Raw genomic sequence first — 21,859 nt, forward strand, 5'->3', positions numbered from 1 at the left:
ATATATTTTCTTTGTACCAACTAGCAAATGTATACATCAACCTCTGCTTGATTCATTCACACCAGAATGGAAAACCTCCCCTAATGACAGAATTGGGCAGCCTGTGGTGGCTATTAGTCCAACAATACTGACATCAATTTGCAAACCCCAGCTGTTCACTGGAATTGAAGCTCACTTCAAGCCTGCTGTTCCTATTAATGGCCCAGCAGAAGTTGCTATTTCTACTGGTTCTACCGAGTGAACCAGTTTCAGCCAATATAGCATTAATTTCCGTTTGCATTTCAGACCAGATATAGAAAGATGGCGGATTTGAAATTGCTGCAAAATGGGCTTCATTTATGGTCTGTAGAAATCAATGTCTGTCCATTCATATAGGAAAGATATTATTAATCATAAACCACACAAGTGTTTCATGCACAAACTTTCTCTCTCTGCCACAGTAAAGGCACGAAAGCAAACTAAAGCAGGGCTGTCAGTTACGTTCAGGCCCAGACTTTGTTCAGACACGCCATGAAAAACAGCGAGAATTCTAACTGACAAACAGAGGAAATTAATGTAATTAGGAGTACTTTGAAGGGTTAGGACTAGGAGACATAATGTGTTGTTTACAGAGGCTTCATAAGGCCAGGATGGTTATGCCACGGGCAGGTCTGGAAACTCCCCCAACATTCACTGGCTGGCAAATCTAATTTACTTGATAGATTATTATTGTCAATTTAGACAGCCGGAAAAGAAAAGAAAAGACTGCTGTGGGCGGAAAAGAAGAGAATGCCTTTATGGAGCAAAATAAAGGAACATAAATGATGGACAGGAAGACAATACCACATTATCATCATCATCACGAATAATAGGGAATCTGCAGCCACTTGTTCTAAATGCATATCGATTTCTACATACAGTATGTTGCAACTCATTCCAAATAATAATAATAATATAAATTAAAATAAAGTAAAATATAAATTATTTAGTATAGTTCAGTAAAATATAAATTCAGATTATGTTTTAGTATAGTTCAGTAAAATATAAATTCAGATTATGTTTTAGTATAGTTCAGTAAAATATAAATTCAGATTATGTTTGAGTATAGTTCAGTACAATATAAATTCAGATGATGTTTTACAGTTCAGTTTATGTTTAGAGCCAGGTCTGTATGCTCACCTCTCCGGAGGCGGGCTCCACCGCCTTCAGCAGGTCAGAGACGGCGCCGGCGAGCGTCTTGGCGGCCCTCATCAAGTCGGTGCCACCGCCCACCTCGTCCTCGGTGAGCGCGGCCAGCAGCTTGACCCCCTTGGACATCTCCGTCAGGTTGGAGGAGATGGTGGTGATGGCACAGCCCACCGCCGTGTAGTCTGTGTCTATGGGGTCGCCTGGCATGAAGAGGGGAAATAAGGAGTGCATGAGGCGAGGACGTTTACAGAGGAGTGATAATGAGGCGAGAGAGAGAGAGAGAGAGAGAGAGAGAGAGAGAGAGAGAGAGAGAGAGATGTAGACAGAGAGAGAGAGAGTAGAGAGATGTAGAGACAGACAGACAGACAGACAGACAGACAGACAGACAGACAGACAGACAGACAGACAGACAGACAGACAGACAGACAGACACCTTTTTTTATGAAAATAAAAAAGGGTAGGTGAAGTTATTCTGAAAAACATTTTTATTTTTAACTGCCTAAATTATGCAAACCAATTAATACAGATATATTGAATTCATTATAATGTAAAATTGATGTTGGTCAAGTGTGCCTGTGGGTTTTATACAATATTAAATATTTAACCAGTATTAAGTATCAAGTATTAAGAATAGCTTGTGACTAATTATACATTTGATCGATTGGAACACGTTGGTGTTTTGGTTCGTTTTGCCATTTCATGAAAAGTAATGGTTTTGGACATACAAGGTTTCCACATGACAGTGATGCTATATGAAAGATTTAGCACTGCTGCCAGTAACAAACCCCCCACTGAAACCACACATCAGTTAACTTAAAGGTGATTAATGAGCAAAGTGTCACAACGTATCACACGAAGGAGAGAAGATTCAGGGCCAAGTAGTAGAAGTCTGACAAGTCATTTTGACTTTCCTTGGTTCAGTCTGGCTCGGAACCAGGAGGTGCCTGCTATGACCAATGCTCTGTTACCCCATTGTGGACAACTGCTTCAAGGGTGATATTTCATCTGTTTTTGGAATTATTCATTCATTGTAAAGGAATGCAACGAAAATAAAACCTCTCAGATACCATTAATTAGAACCAGATCAATAGCAAAGCCCACCCTGAGATAACAGTAATTGGTGGGATTAGTTTAAGTAATGCAGGAAAACTGCGGCGTTAAGAGATGCTTGTAAAACTTGGGCTTAAACGCCAGCTTCATAAAACAACGTTTCTCGAAAAAGTAATTATATGACACGGTAGACACGACAAAAAGACTATGGAAGATACTGGATGCTGTGCTATCAAAAATGAGTGGCCTGGGCCGGCCGAGCGGTCCAGGCACCTATGTAGGCTGGTAATCCAGCCTGACAGCGTGTCGCATGTTGCGGGATCGAGTCCCGATCCCGACGACCGTTGTTGCGTGTGTCCCCCATCTCTCTCCCCCTTTCCTGTCAAACTACTGTAAATCTAACAATAAAAGGCAAAACCCCCAAAAATATTTAAAAAATAAATGTGTTACAGGCCCTCGTCTGCGGCACATGTAAGGAGGGTGCCATTAATGGGGGGCTCAGATTTCACAGTCATCCTCTACAAAACGTGTTTACAATCATATAAGGCTTGTGTGAGTGTTTCCATGAGCATGAGTCTGATTCATCATCCTTCTACTTAGCTGAATATCGTTGCCGTCGGGTGGAAACCTTCTATGTCTAAAACTGTTTTACTATTATCTTTCAATAAAATCGTGAAAACAGGTTTATGTTGGACAGCGGCGATATGATCGTTACAGTAGGTACACACATACTCATGTCTGCTTTGAGACGGGCATGTGTGTCAGAAAACAGGCATGATGCCAAAATGTCAAAATAATTACAATAGCGCTCAACATTTGTCAAAACATTAAAAAAAAGTTAGGATGCATAACTGGGCTTATAGACATGAGGCAAATTCAAACCGATTTGTATACTACTGAGTGCTTTCACCGCGGTGAAGTTGGTTTTATGTTGGATAGACCAGTGGTTCTCAACTGAATGGCTGGAAAATGGAAATTGACATAGAGTTTACATAGTACATGCATAAACTTTCCTTAATGATCTGGTTTCAGTATTTATTTATGATGTATTTTCTCTATTATTAAGGTTTTTGTAGCGGTCAATTTGTATTGGTGGTGGGGAGGGGGGCGGGGCGGGGGTCACAAGACCAAAGCATTTTCGGGGGTCCCCAGCCATAAACGTTGAGAACCCCTGGGATAGACATCCAGTTGTCGTTTAGCGTGCTAAATGGGCCGTGGAGCAATGCAAATGATGCACACATTAACGAGCAATTAATTTACAACAGGTAGCATTCATCATCTGATACTCCTGAGAAATGCACGTATCAAGGCTGTGCACACAAGTCATGAGTCAGACCGTGACGTGGTCTTTACTTAGGATCTATGCTTAAATATCTTTGCGGTCAGTCAGAAATCTTGCATCTCAATCAACTCTTCATGATTTTTGCCACTGACCAGCAGTGAGGTTGACGACGGAGGCGGTTCCCGCGGCGATGGCGTCCACCTGCGAGTGGATCTCGTGTTTGGACTCATCCACCTTGTTCTGGATCCACACCTTGGATGCCTGGGCAATCACACACACACACACACACACACACACACACACACACACACACACACACACACACACACACACACACACACACACAGTAAATACGAGCGTAATTGTGTGAGTGTTTGCATGGTTATGTATTTGTAAAACAGTTAGCAAATGCGTGGGTAATTGGGTATATACTGTATACTGTACCATATCTTGTCCTAGAGGTGGCAGGGCATCCACCTCGTCCAGGTCCACCTGAGCTTGTTGAACAGCCTGCATACTGGTGTTGATGGTTCCCATCAGAGCCTGCTGGGCCGAACTCTGTACACGCACACACAACCACACACACACACACACACACACACACACACACACACACACTTTGAGACAGGCTGCTCCAGACTGTCTCTGCAGATGTTCTTTCTAAAGAAAACATTCCAGCAATTAGGATACCTCGAGAGGAGAGGGAACTAATTAGTCTAATCACCTGGTGTACCACCGTCTTACCAAACACGTGATTATGGACCTCTAGCCCAGTGGTTCTCAAACTTTTCATATCAAAGACCCTCAGTTTGATGTATGCATCAGGTCACAGACCTTCATTTTGAGTCTCTCTCTCTCTCTCTCTAATTAGAGTGTACAGATGGAACCAAATGGATTTGTAAGGGTCCTAACTGTCAATCATGTAGCTGGGGACCCCCTGGAAACCCTTCAAGGACCAGTGCTGTACCCTATACCAGTGGTTCTCAAAGTGAGGTCTGGGGACCCCCAGGGGTTCTTCCCCAGCAAAAGTACCGGTAGTTAACATAGCATCACAATCATTTTTACCGCCTTATCCATTTATGCGTTTGCTATTAAAAACAACAACTGACCAGCGGGGGCATGTGTCCGCGGTGCATCTGTCCCATGGTGATCTGCTGCTGGGCAGAAGGCATGGTTCCCACGCTGAGCGAGTCGGTGCCGATGGACCCGGAGCGGATGACGCCGGGCAGCGCCACGGAGCCATGCTCCACACGGCCCACACGGTTAAACTGCTGCTGCAGGATGGTCGACCTGCACACACACACACACACACACACACACACACACACACACACACACACACACACACACACACACACACACACACACACACACACACACACACACACACACACACACACACACACACACACACACACACACACACACACACACACACACACACACACACACACACACACACACACACACACAGGTGTATAATGTCGAATAGTGGTTTTGATAGTGAGTAATGTATTCTGTGGAATGTACGCACGCACACGCGTGCGGGAATGCATGATCCCCTGGCAGAGAAACTGACATTAACAGTGGCTTAAAGCCTGATTTATACTGTAACCTGTCGAAAAAATAGCAGCTCTGCTATTTTGGGCAGAAAAAAAGACATATAGTGTGTGGGTGTTTATTCAAGAGAGAAGCCCTAACACAACACAGAAAGCAAGCCCCTGTCCTACAACAGCATCTCTGCTTCCAGGAAACAAAGCTTTGTTTCAGTGCCTTCCAGTGCGTACTGCAAGTTAGTGAGCTTGTAGATCTACGTTTTTCCAAAAGATTTTGGAGAAAAAAAAGAAAAACTTGAGAAATGGGACATTACTTAACTACTTAAACTAGTAAAGAAATGTAAAGAAATGAGAGCAAAATCAGAGGCCATCCACAGTTCCTGTGTGTTGGCCAGCATTCAAGACACTTGCCTCCAGTGCTGCACGACAACATCGATAAGATGTTTTAAATGCAACAAATACTCTCTCTGTCAGACGAGGGAAGCGATATCAACGGAGGCTAGAGCGGAAGAAAATGACTTCCTTTCCGTTCTGCAACAGGCGAGCAGCGCAGATAAATGGACTAATACTCATCTAATCAGGAAATGGTCCGATACGGCCCCTCGCTTTGTCCTGGAATAATTATTATCTCTCTGGAACAAGACCAGCTCAGGAAGCGGTTGTGTCAAGAGACAAGGGCCAGGGAGATGTATTAACTGTACTCTGCTGCAGTGCTTAAAGCTTCTATTAGTCCTATGTTAGTTTAACTGTACTCTGCTGCAGTGCTTAAAGCTTCTATTAGGCCTATGTTAGTTTAACTGTACTCTGCTGCAGTGCTTAAAGCTTCTATTAGTCCTCCTATGTTAGTTTAACTGTACTCTGCTGCAGTGCAGGCCACTGTACTTAAAGCTTCTATTAGGCCTATGTTAGTTTAACTGTACTCTGCTGCAGTGCAGGCCACTGTACTTAAAGCTTCTATTAGGCCTATGTTAGTTTAACTGTACTCTGCTGCAGTGCTTAAAGCTTCTATTAGTCCTATGTTAGTTTAACTGTACTCTGCTGCAGTGCTTAAAGCTTCTATTAGGCCTATGTTAGTTTAACTGTACTCTGCTGCAGTGCTTAAAGCTTCTATTAGGCCTATGTTAGTTTAACTGTACTCTGCTGCAGTGCTTAAAGCTTCTATTAGGCCTATGTTAGTTTAACTGTACTCTGCTGCAGTGCTTAAAGCTTCTATTAGGCCTATGTTAGTTTAACTGTACTCTGCTGCAGTGCTTAAAGCTTCTATTAGGCCTATGTTAGTTTAACTGTACTCTGCTGCAGTGCTTAAAGCTTCTATTAGGCCTATGTTAGTTTAACTGTACTCTGCTGCAGTGCTTAAAGCTTCTGTTAGTTTTTTGCGAGAATACAATGTTATTTTGTCCAATCTGTATGGTAGCTTGACATTTTTGTTTTTGTATCGATACCAAAAAATAGGAACTTAAAGAACACAATCAGTTGATCGATCACTAAAATGAACATGCTCTGAAAAATACACACGACCCACCCATCTGATTACACGGCAGCCATTTGGCCATTTAAAAGATTCAGAAAAGATTGTGTACCAGTGTGGTAGAGTGTTAATACAATATAGTGTATACAATTGGGGTGGTTGTATGGTCTCCCTGCTGAGCCTGCTCTTCGATTGAGACATTTAGATACTGTCTAGGTTGGACATGACCTTTGACACCATCCTGTTTCTGGTTTGACACAAAGTTTGACGTGAAGGTCAAAATTACATTTCTCCCCAGAGCAAGAAGGCAGGCTCTATTAACTCAGTGGTTAAAATGCCAGCACATCATCATCATCATACTATAATTCTAACAATGTCTGAGTGTGTGTGTGTGTGTGTGTGTGTGTGTGTCTGTGTGTGTGTCTGTGTGTCAGAAACACTGCCGTAGCTCCTTACTGCCTGCACCAATCACTCCCACTTTTCACATAGGCATTGACCATATGGAGGGCGTAACGAAGCCCTTTTTTCGATTTCACACATTAATGATTATTAATGAATTTATTAGTCAATTACAAACGCAATTACGGGTGCAGTACCCCCCACGGCCACAAGGGGGGTGGGGGCAAATATCTCACAACGGGTAAGGGCTAGTTTAAGTAAATGCAGCAATACCAATCTGTCAAGTACTGCATTCAATCCAAATGTCACTTGAGCAAAAGTACAGAAGTATTGAATGCATGACAATTATGCATTATTATTCATTATGCCAGTTCCATTTCAGTGATTTCAAAATCATCATATCATATTAGTAATGCATTATTAATGCGTTCATCACTAATCATCATTAATGTTGCAGTTGATAAAGGTGGGCTGATTTTAATGTATACATGCTGCTGGGTAGATTAATCTATAATAATAATCTAGAGCATATATGTTTTGCATTAATAATCTCAATCTAAAGTAACTAAAGTTGTCAATTACATTTTCCTCTGAAAAGTAGTGGAGCAGATGTTCAAAAAAGTATTTAAACAATTGAAATACTCACAAAGTAAAGTAATAGTACATAACATTGAACTTAAATACTGTACTATACTACAATTACTTTGCACCACTGGTGCAGCGTCATAGAACCAAGGAAAGTGATCATGCTGTTGGTCAGAAACATCGTATCTCCATAATATTTCAACTTTGTATGTTGTTGTTTTTCACCGCACTAAATGTTGTTGAAACAATAAGAAAAAAGGAACTGTTTTGGACATACAAGGTTTCCACCCGAGAGCAATGATATTATGCACCGACAGTGACCTTATTAGATTGTCGCAGCAAAACACACCTGGGGAAATCTACTGGGCAAGGACAAAAGGCAGGGTGATAAACTTCAGGAACACAGGTATTTGTTCTGCCTCTTGGCCAATTCTTACAGGAAAGAAAGATATTTTGTAATTTCTACTGGTTAAACAAAACATTATTTATTTCTCAACAGATTCTGGCCTCAGCGTTGCTGAAAAGAACGTTGGGAATGTCGCAAGCGGTGCCAAGTAGCTACGCTTTTTATTTGCACATACATACAGATAATCCTTTTTTTGTCCGGGTATGTCTGAAAACCAGGAAGCAACCTACTTCTTAGGGGAGACGGATTCCTCCAGCATAGTGGATTCCTCATCACCTTCCAGGCCAAAGCGGTCTTTACTTTGTTTCTGCAGGACAGGAGAGAGAGGGAGCATGCATGTTTAGTCCAATCCACAAGCTCATGACACATCTGGTGTGAGTTGGTACTGTACAGTAGATGTGTTTTTTTCCGTGATTTAAAACGTTTTTAAACAGTCTTGAAAAATGAAGAATGCAAGAAAAAATGCTAAATTTATGATGTTGAGCAAAAAGGAAAAAAAAAATACCTTGAAACAGACCGACCGTCCCTCAAGGGGGGGGGGGGGACCTCAGGTTGGAAAACACTCAACCTGAGAATCCACTCAACCTAAAAGGATTCTGGGGTTTGCAGATCTGCTATTTTGGGTGTAGAGATCTGTCATAGAGGGTGGTAGTGGTGGTGGGGGGGGGTTACGCAGACCAAGTACAAAGCCAAAGGTCAAGTTTACCAAGTATTGAGGGTTTAAGTGGTTAAACATTTGCTCAGAATAGTTTGAAGGGCCACCGCCGCAATAGAGGAATTTAGCACAGCTCCCGGTGGAATAACAGGACTGCGATTGGCCCCCGCGGGACAAATACTTTTCTTTGGGCCCCTAAACATCCTCGAATAACTTCACTGGTTGGTATGCCAATAACACGCTGAACAAATAACCACCAAAGAAAAACAGGGGTGTCCAGGTAGCCCCAGGGGTCCTTGATGGGGTTCGAAGAGGTCCCTGTAACTCACAGTGTCCAAATGTCGCCCACACGCTTTTATTGTGTCTACAGTTTTGCGCGCGACTGTTCTCGCCAAACCCGGCCAATGCATTTCAATGAGAATGCACAAAGAAATTTATATTTTTCCCCGCCCAGAGAGGGGGAAAAGAAATGTCACGTTTGCGAGTGGAGCATCTGCACACCTTCAGTGAGAAAGGTTGCATTCATTATGGAGCGGAGGAAAATCAAGCTTCCGTGCGCTTATGTCTGCGTACCCGGGTTACTAGTGTTAAAGGTTTGTAACCAAAAATGGAACCAAATGGACCCTCACAGGTCTGCAACTGACCCATAAGGGTCCAATTGGACGCCTGGTGGTCCGCTGACAACCAGTGCTATATGACACCCCATTTTCATAATAATTAAAGCCATAGCCCATACAGTACATATAGATCCACCAGATAATGCGTGTGCAAATTGACCGCCCAGCGCTGTGCTTCATTGTAATGCAGCTTCTAGAGCGAAGCTGCACAGTTCCAACCACAGACACAATAAGTTCCCCAGGAAGGATATTGATTGGTTCCAAATCCAATTGTATTCACAGAAGAAATGGCTCCCTCACCTTCTTGAGGATGATGTCGATGTATCCAGCAATAAGCTGAGAGATCTGTTCACCCTCAGTGGTCTGCACCGAATAGTAGCTCTCCTGGTACTCCCCGAAGTCCTGCGCACGCACACGCACACGCACACGCACACACACACACACACACACACACACACACACACACACACACACACACACACACACACACACACACACACACACACACACACACACACACACACACACACACACTTACTTCATGGTGGGTTGAAGGGCTTGTTACACTTATGTCGCACCTCGGAAATAAGCGATCTACAAGCTCACAACGAGTCACAGCACGGTGTGATGTGCCTTGTAGATCTGCTATTTTTGGTGTGCAACACCGGCACAAAAGTATGAATTCCCCCACAATAGTTATACTGTAGGACAAGGAACCACTGCAGTGATAAGCCTGGGTTTTCCCCAGAGGATTTAGTGGAAGGATTAATGTGTATCTACGGTTTCACACACTATACTCTGTTGGGTGATGTCACATCACTGCAGCAGACAAAATAATCTAATAACCGCTACGAGAAGGCAGACTTTATGTCGAAAACAGCGCAGGGAAGCGAGAACTCCAGAGACTGAACATTTTACTACTGTATGTCCACTGTGTGCACATAATGCATGCATCGCACATCCTGTCCTAGGAATCGCAAACTTGCTGGCAGCGAACTGACAGTGGCTGAAAATTGCAGCCCCCTCCAAAAAATATGCATATATGAATAACCGAATCAACTCTATTCATGTATTTCAAACAGGGGAGTCGGCGAGAGGCATATGTCTAAACTTCAAAGCGTTCGGTCGAGTCAACGTGGAAGAAAAAAGGACGAGGGGATTAAGAGAGAGAGGATTAATTCAATAGAAGGCCGGTGAAGACAGCAGGTGTACCTGATCTACAAGATTAAATTAATTCAATAGAAGGCCGGTGAAGACAGCATGTGTACCTGATCTCCAAGATTAAATCCCCTGTTGCACATTGACGGCGGGTGTCGACACAAAGGAGAGTTATTGACGAACCAGACAAAGGAGTCTGTTCAATAGCTGAAGTGTGCAAGAGAGTGACTAAAGAGAAATTGTATGTTTGGATGAATGTTTATGAGTTATGACCATTGTGGAAAAGTTGAATTGCTGCAACTACTAGTCTACTCCAGCTAGTCCACAAACATATATATTGGTACTGTAGGCTATGAATATGAGGATTTAAAGATGCTTCTGGTTCTGATTGAGACTTAACTTATAAAGGGAATTCACCTTTCCGAGTTCTGCAGCATTGATAATTGTGTCTTGCCTGACTCCAGTCCCTGAATCGCTAGGCACACCGATTAAAACATTCTATATGATTCAAGGATTTGGTGTTGCTGTCGTTCTTCTCAGTTGGAATTCAGCTAATTCAGCTAATCAGCGTCCTTTAAAGTAGACAATGGAAGTCATGGAACTCAACAGCACGGAAAGGGGGAACATTTTTCGGAAATACAAGTAAATTTCGGAGAGCTCTCGGGTTAATATCATACAGTGCTCCTCACATCAGTAAATGTACTACAAACGGTCAGTGTGGATATACTCATCTACTAACACTGCCATTTTCATCTTTAAAAATTAATTAAATTCATGTCTAAACATAATTATTAGCTGTTTTGTTTCATGATGTTGAACATGCATAAGGATACTGTACCGCTGGATGTGTACGAAACTCTAGATGCAACCTGTAACCATCACATTGCAATGTAAATCAGCATTGTGGTAAGGTTAGAATTGTTGAGAATTTGGTGATTTATCAAATTCTGTGACTGGTTTGTGATTGTTCGAGGGATTAACTAATCTCTCAATAACATATATTCCGAGCTGCTCTACTGAATCTGTCGGCAGGGGCTTTGAGAACGTGTGTACATTGGGGATTAGTGGAATGAAAACATAAGCGCCCCACAGGAAGATGAGGCCAACATCTTATCATCCACATTATAGTGGGCCCAGTCAGGCAAATTCAAAGAAACAAACAGTGGAGGGCTGTTTTTTCCTTTATTTTTTGACGATGGGTTCCCAGATTGGGGATTAACTAATCACTGTGCCCATCTCAGAAAACAGACAAAAAACAACAACAGACAGGAGTGTAATGTTCACTTGTGTTAACCTTTATACTTTTTTTTGATTTATTTTTCACAGGATTAATGCCCTACTTCATCGTACAATATAGTCTCAATAACGACAATGTCTTGCTCAGCTTCTTGATCTTTGTATTTGTCTGTGCGTTGGTGTCTGGTGTGTGTAGGAGGCAGTCTCTTACCAGAGTGAAGCTCTTGGGCGAAGCAGCCCACCTCTTGACGGTGGTCAGCGGCCACTCCTGGACAACGTCTTTGGTCTTCTCCTCCACCCTCATCACTGACTCTTTGGTTATCCCCAGGAGACGAAGCACCAGTTTATTTTTACTCTTCATTTTCTCCTGCGCAACACAAACACAATGATCTTTAGTCTGGCAGAAAGGCAAGTTGGCCCGGCCCCTGACACACCCAAGCACCCACTGCAGCGGGCGCAGTACACAGTGACATCGTCAGTGTTCATTTAGCGCAATGCCTTTTGACTTGCGTAAGCTCACCACTTACAGAAATCAAATTATGAAATGTCAAAACAATAGCACCAAAAATGTGTTTCAAAGGAGAAACAAACCAATCCAGTCTCAATTTCTATAAAAGTCGATTTTGTTTTTGACAATTGAAAACATGACATAAGACATGAGTAATGTACCGTATGGGGAGGGCATATAGTGGAGAGGATGAAAAATTGTTCCAATTATTTTCCACTGTAGGTTTATCCCATAATAGCCCACTAGATTGGTTTTCTCTTAAACAGTTGACCATGAGTTCATGGCCACTACAACAGCACAACAAATGAATAGCAGCAACTCTAGCAATAAAGACGGGAGGAAAAGCGACAGCCCTTACAGCATGGGGAAAAGGGTGAATTCCTGCTGTAGGTTTAGTCATCTCAAGCCTGAGTTGTACCTTGTTTGTTGTACGAACGGATTGCTCGCCGGAAATAGCTGATCTACAAGCTCACATCATGTTGCGATACGATCATGCGACACGTTGTGAGCTTGTAGATCTTGTATTATTGTGTCTAATCAAGGTGAAAGAGACATCTTTCCCCATTAACAGTACAGGAATAGAGCATGCGCGCACACACTCACACCTCACATCATCTTCTCCCTTCCATCTGCAGCTGCCTTGTGACTGACACCTCATGATGTGATGAAGTGTGAGTAGGAGGAGCACAGAGATGGACATTAGCAAGGAGGAAGAGACACACACACTCTTATCCAGAGTCCCTTACAAGTGCCAGATCAGAATAGGCAGAGTAAGTCAGTGGTTACTTAATATAGTATCACGATAATTTTAACCACTTTATCCATTTACTGTATATGTTGGCTATTAACAAAATAGCAGATGCAAAAGCTCACAGTGCGTCACTTTGTTCCATGCTGCAAGCTTACATAGGCTATTTCTTTTAAATGTTTAGAAAAATATCGAAAATGTTTGTTGTTTATTCTTTTGTTTAACATAACTACTTCTCTTCTGGGGGTCCCTGGCACAAAAAAATATTCTTTTGTTTAACATAACTACTTCTCTTCTGGGGGTCCCTGGCACAAAAAAAATATTATTTTGTTTAACATAACTACTTCTCTTCTGGGGGTCCCTAAACATTTTCAGGTGGGGGAGTCCACTGTCAAACCACTGGTTTGTGAACCCCAGATTAACAAAAAAATTAAAAAAGACAACAGAAAAACTACAACCCATTCCCAATGTCAATAATTGGCAATCAGACACTAGTTTCTTGCACAGCATTGTTGGGGTGACAGGCGCGTAGGAGGACATTGTGAGTGTGCGTGTGAGCATGTGTGTGTGTGTGAGCATGTGTGTGTGTGTGTGTGTGTGTGTGTGTGTGTGTGTGTGTGTGTGTGTGTGTGTGTGTGTGTGCATGCACGTATGGACTGGTGATTGTGCTGAGATCTTACTACACACACAAAACATCTCTTGGCTTGCATTTAAGTGCTGTTGGAGACAGCCTATAACCAGCACTGATAGAATATTCCTGCTCGACATGGTTTGACACTTGGACGGGTAGCTTAAGTGTCACTTACTCAATGCGCAGTTCTCACATTAAAAAGGAGCACTTCACCAATGTTCAAGCTCATCTTAATATACTTGGTCCTCAATTATGTGCATTTAAAGATGGTACCCTTTCTGTCTATTCACTCAGTGTCTCATTGGTGGGCAGTTCAGAAACCTGCCTACCAGTGACATCATCGTTGGGGTTTCCCCCGCTAATAGAAACTACTCACGTTTCCTGGAAAGTTAATTATGGCAGGTTAAAGGGACACTTCACCCTTTTTTGCAAAAGAATATATGTTAATGACGTTTAGAAGATTTAGAACACTTTCCTGGGGGTCTTTGTGTGTGTAATATGTGGTTTTAGATATTTTAGAATGTAGCAGTGAGCCCAGTGTCTCTGATGTCATGGACACTGGGCTCACTTACTTCCTGGACTACATGTTGTCTCAGTAAGACAGACCTCCCCCTATCCACAAGAATCTAAAATATCTAAAACCACAAATTACACACATAAAGACTCCCAGGAAAGTGTTCTAAATTTTCTAAATGTCATTAACATATATTTTTATGCAAAAAGGGTGAAATGTCCATTTAAGGGCTTTAGGACCACCCATCCACAGTAGAGAATGACATGGATGAGGAGTCAACAGAACCCCACAGGTTGTGAGAGTGGTTTAGTGTACACCATGTTTGTAATTGATGACCAAACAGGCAGCGATAGCCACAGCTGCAGTGTGGGCCCAGCAGTCATTTGACCAAAAAGTACACCGTTGGTGATTGATTGATTGATATTTCGCACTGCAAGAATAGCCGATATACAGGCTCACAAGGTGTTGCACGACTCGCACCGCGGCGGGCTCTGAGCTATCAGATCGGCAATTTCCCCTATGCAACAAATTATAATGCTGTATAATTTAAACCGATGATGGACATGACTAGATCATGTAGACACCTGCGTATTTTGGGTCATTTTTAGTATGCTGTTAATTTCTTGCCCCACCTTCGCTCTGTGGCCACAAATGCTGTTCACAACAAGACAGCAATGATCTGGCACAGAAAACAGCTTGGCACTGTCATCCTTCAACACGTGGAGCTCAAGCAACCCGTTGCCAGGAAGTAGTCTAATTTTTCTGTCAAAGCTCTGCAGCTGACAGAGGCTATCTGAGGTGACAATGGGCGGGGGAAAAAATGAAAAAGAAAAGATGCCGTCGTCGACAACTCCACAAACAGAAACACACACTCTCCAGTGGAGATGCACCTGGCTGCTGCCTGCTGCCAGTAGGCTGGGGCTCATGGCAGCTAGCCATGAGCACCAGCCTGTTAGCAGTGTGATTACATTGCAGAAACATCTTATTTCCATATTTCGACTTTTTATATATATTTAACTTAATGCCCGTCATACTACAGTGTCACACTAAAATAGTTATATAACCAAACTACAGGTATCTGAATTCTGAAAAATAACAGTTTTGGACGTAAGGTTTCCACCAGACAGCAACTATATTTATCATAGTAACATCCCTCACTCCTAGTGCTCTCCACTCTTCTTTATACTTTGTGCCTTGATTTATAAAATTCACAACACTTTTTTATACTGTATACTGTATAGTGCAACATTAATGAATGTGCAATGAAGCATCTTTCATATAATACTTTATCTGTACGTTTTATTCTGACCATCTTGCGGTCTGCCTCTGCACTAAGGTACGGTAAGAGTACACTGTGAAAGATTACAATTGATATTGCACCTGCCCCCGCACGGAAAAGGTTTGAAGGAAAATTCGAAGCACTTAGTAAACTAGAGGTCTGGGCCGCTACTCGGCCACATCCATATATGTGCATTTGGTTTATGTTGTGTCTGACATCAGTGCATGTTGATTGTATGGGACTGTGTGCATTGGACTGTACGTATATGTGCATTGCTGTATGGATATGTGCATTGGACTTCATGTACCTACAATTATGTATTATGTGCATTTATGGTTGACAGGGCCCGGATCTTGGTATCCACAAAGAAACAGTATGGCCCTTATGTGGACCTAGGACTTAATGTAACCAGCCTGAGAGGTCCATGATGACGTCAGTAGTCACGTGCCGCACAAGGGAGAAGTCTCAATGCTTTCTGCCAGGAAAACTTGGCCACCAAAACATAGTCACCAAGTGGACCTGTAAAGGGTTCCATTTGTACATTTTTCTTTTCCTTTCGGCTTTTCCGTTCAGGGGTCGCCACAGCGAATCATCACCCTGTCCTCTGCCTCCTCTTCTCTCACACCAACTAACTGCATGTCCTCTTTCACTACATCCGTTTTACACTATTAGACTTAAAGACTCAGGATTTTACTGTGTATTTAGAATATGCCAAAACAAAACAGGTGCATTATTCCGTGTGTATATCTTTTTTTTTAATTATTATTTCACTTCAAGCCCAGAACAGATTATTTTTTCTTATTTGACATCTGTTTCATCTTTTCATGAGAGTTAGGAATGCTTGCAGTATGAGATGAGGGTCAACAGGCGCCTGGGATCTGGGAAGTAACTAAATGCATTTACTAAAATACTGCACTAAAATACAACTTTGAGGTGCTTTTATTGTGCTTGATGATCTCCATTTCTTGATACTTTATACTTAGATTTTGATGCCAACATCGTCAATGGGAATTTAATGTTTGCGTAAAAGACAAAAGTAGACACTAAGCCGATTTGCTCACACTATATGACTCCATTCATTGTCAAGAAAATTTTAATCTTTGTGTAGGACAAAAATTTACAAAGACGATTTGCTCACACACTATATGTAAAATTGTCCATTCATTGTCAATGGGAATTTAATGTTTGTGTAAAACGAAAATCTACACTAATAGCTGAATATAGGAGGGGCTAGTGCCCCTAAAATAAAGCACACTCGTTTGAACTGAGGGGCGATCTTATCATCATATACTGTACATTTCACTTTTCTGACATTCCGCCCAATCACAATTGGCATGTTTACTTTTCTGCCCTCACTTTTTATCCTCAATACGTACTTTGCTCAGCCAATCAAATCATCTCAATTCCGTGCTCAGCCAATCAAATCATTGCTATTATTCACACAAACACACAAAGCTGGGCATAGGAGGAAAGGACTCATTCCACCACTGCCTACACTAAATGCAGTATAACTGAGAGCTGCCCGTGTTAAAGTCTTACTAGAACTGGCCAATTTCCGCAACCTGCCGGCTATAGCGCCTTCACACTTAAATGTCTTTAGCAACATTGGAATGGAATGAAATGAGTTTCCCCTTTGAACAAAGACATGTCTGCTGTTGGTCTGAGGAGGAGCGACCAGGCCAAAACGAGTCTGTTGATTTTCTCAATTAAATAATTAAATCAATGAAAATGTATTTTAAATATAAAAAGGACATAACAGTGCTGGCTGTTTTCTTGTTTCATTGTACTGTTGGGACTTTAGTTTTAGTTAGTTGTACAAGTGCAATAATTAGTAAGGACAACTTTTCAACCAAGGTTCAAGTTTTAGGTTGTTATTAGAGAAAGTAAAAGATAAGTGTTCATTATTTTTCATTTGCTGCTTCCTTTCGTTTTTTTCATCATTCTAACCTGACTCCGCCAGATTAGGGGCATTCGAACATAGAGCTAAATATATATTTTTTTTTTACACAATTTTATACCGATTTATTTGTTTATTATTTACTACGTATAGTCCTACTAGACCCCAGGAAATTACATCTGGCCACAAAAGATCACAGGATCTACTGAATGTGAAGGGGGTACTTTGGCTTTGGCTGCCTGTCATACTGTGTTATATGGCTCAACATGTCAGTTTGTCACCCCCAATTCACATTCAGTAGATCCTGTGATCTTTTGTGGCGAGATGTAATTTCCTGGGGTTTAGTAGGACTATAGTCAATAATAAATAAAAAAATCGCTATAAAATTGTGTAAAATAAAAAATACATATTTAGCCCCATGTTTGAATGCCCCCGCCCCCCTGTAAAAAAAATCTGAAATCGCTAAAACGAAAGAAAGCAGCAAATTAAATGAAATTGTCCTTTTTAAGTTTCATGAATTGACTCGTTTTTTTTTAGCTCCTTTAAGTTTTATAGGTTATTTTATTCAGGTAAAGCAAAGCCTTGATTTATAGAAGGTGATAAAGGTAGAATGAAATAATGCATGATGCTACTGTGAAATGTACATTTTAGTTTAGCTTGTTTTAGATTTTATTCAGTTTTATTTTAACCACTTAAATGTATTGGTACTTGATCGTCTCTTTGCTAAAAATATCCGATCTAACTTCTCTGAACTTATAGATCGGCTATTTTCGCAGTACAGTCTCCCCAGAATCGGGATGATAGGATTCATGTGGTTAAACTTTAGTTTTTATTTTAGTTTCAGTTAACAAAATTATTGTTTGCATTTTAGTTTTAGTATAATAACCCTGCAGTCAGTGGGGAAATATTAATGAGGTCGGTCATCATATCGATATCGGCACTCTCTGCCTGTGTAACAACAGGTAAACTCTACTGGAAACTAGTACTGCAATATATCGGTATCCGTCAATTTCTGCCTTTATTGATATGTTGAAAGTGAAATGAAAGCCTGGGTATCGAGGCTAGGTTGAAAGTAATTTGAAAGGAAATGAGGAGAGAGATGGTGGGGAAGACACTCGGCAAAGGCGGCACTCCGTTAGGCTGACTCTGCAGCCTAGGTGCCCAGATGGTTGAGCTAACCACCCGGGCCGGTATCCGTCAATTTTACCATACAAATAATCAGTAATCAGACATCGGCCACAATCTCCACATTGTGCATGCCTACTAGAGATGTAGAGCTGCTTACCTTAACCAGGAAGAATGAGACTCCGTACGTCCTCAGAGACCTGGCCAGTTTGACGTACATCACTTTGGCCTCGATCTCTGTCATCTCTCCACACATTTTATGTTCCTGGGGGGGGGGAATAACAGCATTATTACATACTGTACCTGCACAACAAAACCCTCAGTGTGCATTGAAAGCCACTTAAGCCTCACAGCATTATTCAGCAAAAATACCAGATCTATAAGCTCACAACGTGAAATTAAGCATACAAGCCCTATAATGCCAAAAAGGGATGCCAGGTTTAATTTAGTACTGGTAAAACATTTACCCAAATGAGTAGATTTTAATTCCCAGGGTTATACATCGACAGAGACACTGATAATTGTACTGTGTGACGGAGATTATTGCTGGGGGGAAAAAATGATAATAATAATAATAATTATGCTTAATAAAGAGTGTGTATCGGACTAACCCCGGAATAGCAATTGGTGGACTTCCAGGCACATGCATGAGATCAACTACAACAGTGCAAGACTAAGAACTTTGTTTCCTATGGTGATCCAGCCTAGGAAATACCCACGGACTGGTTGTCGGAAGGGTTTCGACAAGGCATGCAAGGCTGGCAAAGTGTGCCATCTCTTCTGCCCTTTATGGCAGAGCTGCCACTGCTTGTGCCCAAGGAGTGCTAAGTGTATTATGCATGTATGTGTATTATATCATGAGGACATATCCATGAGTTTGTGAATGTAACCTTTACTGCACCTAAAATATTTGTGTTCCTGTATGCTTTCCCTGTGTGTGGACATAAATAAATTGTTAAACTGTGTGTGTTTGTGTCCGTCCGTCCGTCCGTCCGTGTACAGCGTGTACCATTAACCCGGTCGAACCCAAATTTTGCGCACACACACAAATCGTTACACACTATCTCTATAGTCATGTGTTCAAGACAGATCCGTCCGTTACTTCATATTCCATCCTAATTGGCTAACTTCTGCAGGATTGGCCCGTTTTGAACAAAAAGCCTCAAATCATGAACGCAGTGTGCAATTTACGTGGAATCTCTCACGGACTTTCCTACTAGGCTGAGGAATATATCCCACCCTTTTCACATTTGGCCTATTATAGCGCCACCAGGAGCCCACAACCTGACATTCCCTGGTGGAGACCTGTGCACAGAGGGGCACTTTATCTACAGTAGTTCCTTCTTAAATCCCACCTGGAAGATTTTCTTTTCGGCTTTCTGCTTGATGTACTCTTTAGGAAGAAACTCCTTCAGGCTAAAGGAGAAATTGAATGCAGGTAGAGGTTTATTCATACATAAAATCATATGGTCCCTGAGTTTTCTATCACAAGCGTACAAACTCAAAACAGTCACAGAGTGTGATAAAGCTGTGGCTTCCCTGTGCAATCTGGAGCTATCCATAGCAAGTTAGTTCGGATAAAAATAGACTAGAAGCTTGTAGATTGTCTATTTTCGTTGTTTGAAAAATAAAAATCACACACATGTGAAGTGGAGGGGCCTTTTGTGAAGATGCATTTATATTGACCCACATGCCGCCTGAAAGTTTGTACGGAACAACATTCATCCATAGACCTGGTCACACACATGACGACACAGGCGGACCACACAAAGCCAGACATTGGATGGGTAGCACCTAGGCCTGTCAAAAAAAATCGATTCGAGTTAGAATCGCGATTCTAATGCCGTCCGATTCAGAATCGATTCTCATTTTCAAAAAATCGATTTTTCAAAAAAAAAAAAAAAGAAAAAAAGTTTTTTTTTTTTTTTTTTTTTCTCAAATATACCTGTGCATGCAATGCATTATGGCCTGGGTTTCTGCATAGTGCATTTACTACCAGCTAAGCTAAGCCTGCCAATTGTATTTATTTTACACCTGTTTTAATACTAATGTATTGTTCTGGTATTGAGTGAGAAGAGATTTTGTAACTTTTGTACTGGTTCAAATTTGTGCAAGCTAAAGAAATGAGACATGTTCTTACTCTTGGATTTAACCTTTGTTTATTTAAATCATTCAGTTGATAAAACCTTTACAATTATACAAGCTTTTTACTAAATGTACTAAATGTACGTAATTCTATTTAATTGTTTTTAATAAAATAAAACTGCTTTAGAATCGAAAAAAATCTTTTTTGAATCGAGAATCGGAAAAATCGAAAAGATCGTTTTTGAATCGAATCGTCACCCCAAGAATCGGAATCGAATCGAATCGTGGGACACCTAAAGATTCGCAGCCCTAGTAGCACCCCTCAAAAAGAGACAGAAAGAAAAGAGACTCCCCCCTCAAAAAAAAAAGAAATGTTTCAATACATGGCTTTTGAAGATTACGTCTGTTATGACAGCCAAGTCTAAGGAATTTAATGTTTGTTCAGGTCACTTAAGACGTAAATTGTTTGCCAATGTTTGTTTAGAGCAGTAAATGACGACGCAAGACATCATATGGCCAATATAAATAAGCCTACATCTTGCGCCCCTCCCTTCACACAAGTGTGATTTTGAATATATAATCAAATCAAATGTATTAGTTCAGTTGACTGTTGCGCAGCACCCCTAGTGAAATGTGCTCTGTAGAAGTGTGTTTGATTGGCAGGTGCTTACTCTAGGAATCCAGGCTTGTGTTTGTGCTCTATGTGTGGCCCGAACTGGATCTGTGCCTGGATGCCTCCGAACTCACCCGCCTTGTCAAACGACACGGGGTGAGAGCCGTTCAGGATGTCATCCCGGGCCTGAAACACAAAGGGAAAGACAGGCTTTCATTAGTATGTGGGGAAGGAAATAGTTGCATTCATATACTGTATACTACAGCACCTCCTCTCCTCCACTCCCCTGCGTTCCGACACAAAAACACACGTACAATCTTCTATCAATATGCTGATGAAGTATTGACATTCACATATCATGTCCGGTAAATAAACAGCAGCTAAATGACTTTGTGAAATTATGTTCTGTGGCATTTCCCTCCATTCAATAACATCACCTTCATTATAGTGCACTCACCATTCTCTCTCTCTCTCTCTGATTGCCCGTCCAAGCTGGAGACACCATGGAGACATAGATGCCCCTCATTCAGAACACTGTCGTAAAATGTGTAAGCCACATCGCCAGGGCCACAGATAGACTACGCAGGACAACGCAACACCACTCCAGTTGCCCTGGCTAATCTCACTACTCTCCAGCCTCCCCTCATTTGAGTACGAGATACTTAACCGCTTCACTTGGGTTATTGGACTAATTTTCTACTTAGAAAACGCAATGAACCAGTTTCCAACTGACGGGAACCATGGCCTCGGTGAGGTTGTGGGCAAAAGATTAACCCATTACTTTGACTGGTGTATGGAAAAATGTAATGATGCTCTTTCCTCTGACTGCAGACATTAAAAGCACTGTAATCTCTTTCAAGCAGGTGGGAATCGAATATGG

At 41.7% G+C, this 21,859-nt stretch overlaps 1 protein-coding gene across 4 annotated transcripts in view; it reads right to left on the reverse strand.

Annotated features, from left to right (window-relative positions):
• The window catches only part of tln2a (talin 2a), a 163,373-nt gene that overhangs the window by 69,965 nt on the left and 71,549 nt on the right, over positions 1-21,859 (reverse strand). For all 4 annotated transcript variants that reach the window (XM_080766374.1, XM_080766373.1, XM_080766372.1 and 1 more), the window contains exons 8-17: positions 21,038-21,165; positions 19,637-19,697; positions 18,442-18,546; positions 11,791-11,946; positions 9,486-9,587; positions 8,144-8,220; positions 4,609-4,789; positions 3,944-4,057; positions 3,652-3,760; positions 1,159-1,367 (exon numbers count right to left, since the gene is read on the reverse strand). In XM_080766374.1, the coding sequence (XP_080622500.1) occupies positions 1,159-1,367; positions 3,652-3,760; positions 3,944-4,057; positions 4,609-4,789; positions 8,144-8,220; positions 9,486-9,587; positions 11,791-11,946; positions 18,442-18,546; positions 19,637-19,697; positions 21,038-21,165 (1,242 nt within the window). The remainder of the gene's footprint in view (positions 1-1,158; positions 1,368-3,651; positions 3,761-3,943; positions 4,058-4,608; positions 4,790-8,143; positions 8,221-9,485; positions 9,588-11,790; positions 11,947-18,441; positions 18,547-19,636; positions 19,698-21,037; positions 21,166-21,859) is intronic.

The sequence above is a fragment of the Protomyctophum bolini genome, assembly GCF_963924005.1.
Source record: "Protomyctophum bolini genome assembly, chromosome: 1".
Lineage (NCBI taxonomy): Eukaryota > Metazoa > Chordata > Actinopteri > Myctophiformes > Myctophidae > Protomyctophum > Protomyctophum bolini.